This window comes from Mirounga angustirostris, unplaced genomic scaffold (assembly GCF_029215605.1).
Source record: "Mirounga angustirostris isolate CCGP_5_RB_7025 unplaced genomic scaffold, mMirAng1.0.hap1 SCAF_11, whole genome shotgun sequence".
Classification (NCBI taxonomy): domain Eukaryota; kingdom Metazoa; phylum Chordata; class Mammalia; order Carnivora; family Phocidae; genus Mirounga; species Mirounga angustirostris.
The window spans coordinates 87,482,535-87,491,217 of record NW_026991719.1 but is presented as its reverse complement, the minus strand read 5'-3'; the positions used below and the strand labels follow the sequence as shown (position 1 = coordinate 87,491,217).

Sequence of the window (8,683 nt, the reverse complement as noted above, 5' to 3'; positions counted from 1 at the left end):
GAAATCATACAATCTGTGGTCCCTTTTGACTGGTTTCTTTCAGTTAGCATAATGTTTTCAAAGTTCATTTGTAATGGAGCATGCACAGTTCTTCATTCCTTTTTACGGCCAAATAATATTCCATTGTAAGGATATGCCACATTTGTTTATACAGTCATCGGTAAATGGACTTTGGGCTGGTTTCCACATTTTGGCTATTATAATTTATGGTACTATGAACACTCGTGTACAAGTTTTTGTGTGGACATATGTTTTCATTTCTTTTGGGTATATACTTAAGGGTAGAATTGCTGGGTCATATGGCAACTCTTTATTTAACATCTCAAGGAACTCTTTCAGAAGCAGCCACACCACTTTATATTCCTATCGGCAACATACAAAGGTTTCAATGTCTACGTTCTTACCAATGCTTGTTATTACCTGACTTTTTGGTTATAGCTGTCTTAGTGTTTGGGAAGTAGCATCACATTGTGGTTTTGATTTGCTTTTGCCTGATGGCTACTGATGCTGGGCATCTTTTCACGTGCTTATTGACTATGTGTATTTCTTCTTTGGAGAAACGTCTATTTAGATCCTTTGCCCATTTGTAAGTTGGGTTATTTGTCTATTATTGTTCACTGTAAGACTTCTTTATATATTCTAGGTACAAGTCCCTTATCAGACATATAATTTGCAAAATGTTTCTCCCATTATTTGTATTGTCTTTCTACTTTCTTACTGGTGTCCCCTGAAGCACAAAAGTCTTTAATTTTGATGATATTGAAGTTATCTATTTTTTTCCTTTGGCTATTCATGCTTTTTGGTGTCATATCTAAGAAACCATTGCCTAACCCAAGGTCTTAAAGATTTATGTCTATGTTTTCTTCTAAGATTATTAGTTTTAGCTCATTAAGTCTTTAACCATTTTAAGTTAATTTTTGTATATGGTGTGTGGTAAGGGTTCACCTTCATTCTTTTGCATGTGGATATCCACGCGTCCCAGCATCATTTGTTTAAAAGGCTATTCTTCATGTAGTGCAATTGCTGGATCATAGAGTAGTTCTATTTTTAACTTTCTGAGGAACCTCCATACTATAAGAGTGGTTGCACCAGTTTGCATTCCCACCAACAGTGTAGGAGGGTTCCCCTTTCTCCACATCCTCGTCAACACCTCTTGTTTCTTATGTTGATTTTAGCCATTTTGATGGGTGTGATGTGGTACCTCATCCTGGTTTTGATTTGTATTTCGCTGATGATCAGTGATGTTGAGCATCTTTTCATGTGTCCGTTGGCCATCTGGATGTCTTCTTCTCCCCTTCCCTACCTCCCCCCTGATGACCATCAGTTTGTTCTCTGTAGTTGAGTCTGTTTCTTGCTTTGCCTCTCTCTCTCTCTTTTTTCCCTTTGCTCATTTGTTTTGTTTCTTAAATTCCACATATGAGTGAAATCATATGGTGTTTGTCTTTCTCTGACTGGCTTATTTCACTTAGCGTAATACTCTTTAGCTCCATCCATGTCATTGCAAATGGCAAGATTTCATTCTTTTTGATGGCTGAGTAACATTCCATTGTTATATATATACCACATCTTCTTTATCCATTCATCAGTTGATGGACACTTGGGCTATTTCCATAATTTGGCTATGGTAGATAATGCTGCTATAAACACTGGGGTGCATGTATCCCTCTGAATTAGTATGTATTCTTTGGGTAAATACCTAGTAGTGCAACAAACTGATTGTTACCAGAGGGGAGGTAGGGGGGGGAGGATGGGTTAAATAAGTAATGGGCATTAAGGAAGGCACTTGTGATGAGCACCGGGTGTTGTATGAAGTGCTGAATCACTATATTGAGCACGTGAAATTAATATTATGCTGTATGCTAACTAACTGACATTTAAATAAAAACTGAAAAAAATAAAAGGCTATTCTTTCTCCACTGAATCGTCTTGGTACCCTTGTCAAAAATAATTTGACTGTAAATGTGAGCATTTACTTCTATACTCTCAATTCTATTCCATTGATGTATGTCTACCCTTACGCCAGTACAACACTGTCTTTTTTAAAAAAGATTTTTATTTAATTATTCATGAGAGACAGAGAGAAAGGCAGAGGCAGAGGGAGAAGCAGGCTCCCCGAAGAGCAGGGAGCTTGGTGCGGGACTTGATCCCAGGACCCTGGGATCACGATCTGAGCCGAAGGCAGACACCCAACCAACTGAGCCGCCCAGGTGCCCAACACTGTCTTATTTACTATATATATACACTTTGTAGTAACTTCTGAAATCAAGAAGTGTGAGGTTTCCAACTTTGTTCTTCTCTTTTAAGATTGTTCTGGCTATTTTATTACATTTCCATATGAATTTGGCGGTCAGTTCTTCGGTTTCAAAAAAAAAAAAGACGTCTGGGATTTTTGAAAGGAATTGCATTGAATCTATAGATCAATTTGGGAGTTATTGCCCTCTTACCAATATTAATAAGTCTTCCAATCCATGAACCACAGGATATCTTTCCATTTATTTCCATTTATATCTTTCCATTTATTTAATTTCTTTCAACGTTTTGCAGTTTTCAGAGTATAAGTTTAGCACTTTGTTATATTTTCACCTAAATATTGTCTTCTTTCTGATGCTCTTGGAAATGAAATTACTTTGTTACTTTCATTTTGGATTTTTTTTTAAAGATTTTATTTATTTGTCAGAGACAGAGAGCATAAGCAGGGACAGCGGCAGCCAGAGGGAGAAGCAGGCTCCCCGCTGAGCAGGGAGCCCGATATGGGACTCAATCCCAGGACCCTGGGATCAAGACCAGAGCCGAAGGCAGATGCTTAACTGACTGAGCCACCCAGGCGCCCCTCATTTTGGATTTTTTAATTGATGGTTCATAGAAGTGTGATTGATTTTTGTATTTCATTTTTGTATCCTGCAACTTTGCTGAACTATTAGCCCTAATAGCTCTTTTTCGTGGACTCCTTCTGATTGTCTTTATACAAGATCATATGACCTGTAAACAAAAATATTTTTATGTATTCTTTTCCAATCTAGATGTCCTTTGTTTTATTTTCTTGCTTAATTGTCCTAGCTTGAAACCTCTAGTACAATATGGAATAAAAGTGTCTTGTTCCTGATCTTAGGGGTAAAGCGTTCAGTCTTTCAACACTGAGTATGATGTTAGCTGTGGGGTTTTCATAGATGTCCTTTATCGGAGTGAGGAAGCTCTGTTCTATTCCTAGTTTGTTGAGCATTTTTACCATGAAAAGGGTATTGAATTTTTTCAAATGCTTTTTCTGTGCCTATTGAGATGATCATGTGATTTTCATCCTTTGTTCTATTGATATATTCAGTGTGATTTTGAAGAACATGGTATATTGTAAGAACTACTGGAGGACTCTTCTAGCCATACAGTATGAAAGTTTCTTTACTTAACCAAAAGTATGTTTCACAAGACATTGTTAAATGCTTTTTCTGAGCCTAGGAAAAGACATCCTTGGGAGCAATCCAAGTGGGGAGCCACTAGGAGGAGCGGTTGAGAGATATGCCAAGATGCTCCTCCAGAAACATTTTGTAATTAAAATTCAATTTTTAATCCCATGACTTTAAACATATCTTCTTCTATTTTAGGGAAGTTGCAAAGGGGGAGATCCTAAAAAGTTAGTGAACTCCATTACTGTATACAAACTAATCTAAATTGGCCAAAAATGCATGTCAAATGCTCCTTTTTCTCCCAGGGAGTAAAGATACATATGGCTGGGTGGTATTAGTGTTGAGCCTGAGTGATATTGGATGTCAAGGCAGAAAGAACAACGCACTCCAGAAGCTTGCTTGGGGCTGGCGGGGCGGGGGGGGGGGGGGGGCGTGGAGAGAGAGCTCAGATACGATGTACTCAGTGGGATAATTTCCAGAGAAAAAGGAACCTCAAAGAGAGGTTTGGACCTAGTGACCTGACTGAAGGTAAGGGAACGAGACAAAAGAGTCCCCTGATTAGGGGCACCAGTTTTGACATAGACTCCCTTGCTCTGGACCCCAGCTCTACCATCTACTACTTGGTGACCGTACTTCCCTGATCATCAGTATCCTCACCCATGTCACAGGTACAGAGCTATTCAGAGTAAATGAGATTGTGTTTTAAAGCCTCTAGCAAAGTGCCCAGCCCATAATAGCCATTCTATAAAAACTGACATCCCCTTTTCCTCTCTTATTCAGGAAAGAATGTTACTGACCAGAGAGGATGACCTCGGGTCAGAGTGAAGGAGTCAGGAGCAAGAAGCTGATTTTTATCTAACTTCCCAGATGTAAGGTCGTGAACCCTGGAGATATATGTTTGGGCTCACAAGGGAGCAACTTAAATCACTTACACAAGAATATAATTAAGAAAAAGTATTTGGTGGGGCGCCTGGGTGGCTCAGTTGGTGAAGCGTCAGACTCTTGATTTCGGCTCAGGTCATGATCTCGGGGTCGTGAGATTGAGCCCCTGCATCCGCTCTCGGTACTGGGAGTCGAGCTTGTTTAAGATACTCTCTCTCTGACTCCCTCGGCGCCCCCCCTCCCCACTCAGCCCCCACTGCGCAGGTGCACTCGCACGTGCACTCTCACTCTCCCTCTCTTTAAAAAAAAAGAAAAAGTATTTGGTATCAGAGTGCTTTCAGGTACATGTTAACAAGCTGGCTTACACAATAAAATAGTGTCTTACCTCACACAATAGAACCCTGAGAGTGTGTGCGGCAAGGTTAGTTGATTTCAGCAGCTGCACAATTTCATGAAGGGCTCAGTTTCATTGGCCCCTCCTTTAAAGTGTCCAATTCAGCCTAGGGCTGGTTTCTCCTGTGATTGTAAGAAGGCTGCTTGTAGCAATCACTATGTACAGACTTATTCACATCCAATGGGAAAGACATAAACTAAAAATCCTTCATTTCAGTCTTGCTGGCGTCCCCATTGGTCATCGTTTGCCCCTGAACTTATGAATAACTATCATCACAGGGTCTGTCAACTGTGATCGGCTTAAGCCTGGATTCCTAAACCAATCGCCAGCAAGAGGGAGGTTAATTGCTGTAACTGATTTACACTAATAACGGTGACTATGCAGTCTGGGCCCTAGAAGGAGGATGATCACTGAGGTGTGGAGAAGAACCCCCCAGGCAATCGGCAATGGAAATGTAGTGTGAGGATCAGACTTTAGTGACTGTAAGCCACTAAGGGTTTTTGGGATTATTTGTTACTGCAGTATAGCCTACCTTATGTAACAATAGAAAACATAAATAAAGTGTTGTAAACTATATTGAGAGGATGGAGAGAAGTGAAAATGTGGGTGTAAGTGAACTAAATCTTCATCTATGAAAGCAGGAAGTCAGATGATTTTTAAAATGAAAATAAATAGTATATGCAGTCATGTTATTTAGAAATATGGAGGAAACTACCAGTAAAGGAACCCCCCAAAAAAAACTTGTCAAAAAAATTAAGGGGCGCCTGGCTGGTTCAGTCAGAAGAGCATTTGACTCTTGATCTCATGGTTGTGAGTTTGAGTCCCATGTTGCATGTAGAGATGACTTAAAAATAAAATCTTAAGGGGCATCTGGGTGGCCCAGTCCGGGAAGCCTCTGCCTTCGGCTCAGGTCATGATCCCAGTGTCCTAGGATTGAGCCCCACATCGGGCTCCTTGCCGGGTGGGGAGCCTGCTTCTCCCTCTCCCTCTGCCTGCCACTTCCCCTGCTTGTGCTCTTTCTCTCTCTGTCAAATAAATAAAAAAATCTTTAAAAAAATAAAAATAAAATCTTAAAAAAAATTAAAAGTTATTGCCTAGGGAGTAGACCTGGGGTAGAAATTGGTGTGGCAAGAGAATTTTTGTTTCATTATAAACTCTTCCAGATTTTTAAATTTTTTTATGTTTTTTTATGTTAAAATAATGTGCCTTTATTCCTTTGATAATTGTTTTAATTTCCATTGATTTGACTTTATTTTATGCAAGCTCTTAGAAAAATCATTTCAGGCCCTGGAACCATGACCATAAAATCTTCCTGAAATGGTAGTCATGCTTTGGTTGACCCAGATACCTAATTTACACCGAATTTAGTCCTAACGAACCCTTCACTTTTGACTACTGGACCGCCAAACTGGTAATCTGACAACCAGCTTCAAAATTAAGACAAGAGCAAAAGAATGTTTTTGTTTGTGCCATTTAATAACATTTCAGAGAGGAAAAATACAACGAAAGGGTCTCTGCTCAGCATATAAAGTAATTTCAACTTGTTACAAAATGGATTATTTGCTGACCTGGTGTTGTTCCTTAATAGACTTTTCCAGGGGCCAGAGCTGCAGGTTTTTCACTAATGGATTCCTCTTCTATCACGGGCCTGAGCCTGTTTTCCAGAGCCACCTCTACCAACATCAAAATCTTCACAAAAAGCATTTCTTACTTGGCCCTCAGGTCGGTGGCCATACTGTCTGCGCTCTCTAAAGCCTAGATCCCAATCTGTGTGGATAATACGATCATCTAGGCGGGTCCCGTTTAGGAACCACATGGCATTTTCGGCATCAACTCTGTTATAGTACTCTACAAAACAGAAACCACATGCCTTTTTCTTAATTTTATCCAGGCCCATAAATACATGCTTGATAGCACCACATCTACTAAAGAGCTCATATATTTGCTCTTCAGTAGTATGAAAGGAAAGATTCCCCACGTAGAGTGTGGAGCTTTCCTTCAGTAATTTCTCCTGATCATCATTATCCCCATCAAACTGCCAGTCCCAGTACTCTCTCAGCTCCAGGGAGGAATTGCCTTGCAGAATTCTCAGATCGTTGGACACGGTGCCCAGTGGACACCGTGAGGGCAGCTGTTTGCGATCCATCTTAGCAGCAATGACACCACCAACAAAACCCTAAATTAAATTTTACAAAAAATTAAAGTTACAGGGAAGGAAGCAGAAACACATACCTGTGTATATTTAAGAGGTTTGTGCCCTGATGCATAGACACCTTAGCTCTTGACTATGAGGATCATGTCAAGGCAAACCCAAAATGGAAAGTTCCAGGCCCCAGGAACATGGTCGTAAAATGCAACTTTGCAAGTCTTCTCGCAAGGGAACCTATGCTGTCTTCGACTGACTCAGCTCTTACATACCTAATTATTACCAAAGAACACATTTAATAACAGAATGCTCTTGGAAAGTATGGCATAAAACAGTAAAATGGATCAAGTTTTCATGGAGAATGAGCACTACCATCATTCCTAATGTAGGCCAGCTGATAAATCAGGTATATATATAATCAGGGTCAAAGCACAAATACAGTTGTAGTATACCCTCCCATAACTTAAAATAACAAATTTACGATTCAAGTCTATAATATGGAAATCGATATATCGCACTGTCAGGTTAGACAAAAAGTCCCTATATCTATACTATCAAGTGTACTTGGAGCTCTGTAAAAGAGAAAACTTTCCGGCGTCATAAATTTGACCTAAATTGAGATTAGATTTTACTAGCAATAAATCTACTTTTCATCTTAGACTTTAGAAGGCCTTAGATGTAATGACTTGAATATTCCATCTATTTAAAAAACCTCCCCAGAGAATTTTAACTAATGCCCTTTTCCCCCCTTTACTAAATTTTCCTGCCGCGGTCAGAGGCATTAAAAATGATTCAGTCGGTTTTAGCTGCACTTTTCAAAAATAGGCATTAGTTCTACCCCCCTCTCCTGTTTTGTAACAGTTCCCAAATTTTAGTGTGCAAGAAATATCTGGAGAACTAGATGGAAATGCAGACTCTTGCAGCCCGCCCTTCAGAGATTCTGACTCAGTAGCTCTAGAGTGAGATCCAGGAACTCACGTTCAACATCTAACCTGCACCCCTCAGCCCTCCGTGATCCAGATGCAAGTGGTACAAGGACCACACTTGGAGGAACCCGGATGAGGACATGCTTTCTCTTAAACACTTAATGAACACTCTTTATTTGCCAGGCGCTACGCAAGGTGCTATGAATCCAACAACGAAAAAGACATGGCAGAAGTACAATGTTCAGAAATTATTTGTATCCCCAGCTCTAAGCATGAACAACGATCTGCACACACACAGTAGACATTGCAATAAATATCTGTCAAATGAATGCATGCATGAGTTCAGAATTGAGGGATGAAGCCAGACAAGTAAACAAGAAAATACAATATGGCGTGATCGACACCGGCGTAGAGATATCCATGGGGGAAAGGGAAGAAGGGAAGGAACATTTACTGGGGATCTACTCTGTGATGGGCACTGTGGGCACTTTCCACTACATTACACAGAAGGAGGAGAAGCAGTTACCCAGTGTGGGGGCATCAGAGAAGGCTTCCAAGGAGGGGCTGTAATGCACTGACTCTCAATGGACAAGGAGGGTGTGTGTGTGTGTGTGCGCGCGTGTCTGTTTGTGCACAAGCGCGCACATGCACGTGCAACACGCGTGTGTTTGGAAGGAGGATGTAGAAATTTCGGGAATGAACCAGACACAGAAAATATGTGCAAGAGCAGAACACAGTCAAAGAAAAATTAAATAGAAAACTGAAATAGAAGCCTAAATAAAACCAGGTGCAAACAACAGTGCTGTGCAATTCAAAGCAATGAAAATGGGGGAGCTCTGCCTATTTAGACGTCATTTGAAGAGCAGTAGGAAGCCCACTGCCCAAAAACCATCTTCCTGATGGCTTGTCAATGATGGCTGAAAGTCTGCCGCTAGAA

General features: G+C 40.4%; 1 protein-coding gene across 1 annotated transcript; it reads right to left on the bottom strand.

The window, feature by feature from the left end:
• Nucleotides 1-6,192: 6,192 nt before the first annotated feature.
• NCBP2L (nuclear cap binding protein subunit 2 like) lies at nt 6,193-7,143 on the bottom strand. The gene has a single exon (XM_045864151.3). It carries the CDS (start codon nt 6,818-6,820, stop codon nt 6,296-6,298), a length of 525 nt encoding a protein of 174 aa, XP_045720107.1. The 5' UTR covers nt 6,821-7,143; the 3' UTR covers nt 6,193-6,295.
• Nucleotides 7,144-8,683: the final 1,540 nt, after the last annotated feature.

Coding starts and splice junctions, on each gene's coding strand:
- NCBP2L (XM_045864151.3), bottom strand. CDS start 6,820: ATGGATCGCAAACAGCTGCCCTCACGGTGTCCACTGGGCACCGTGTCC.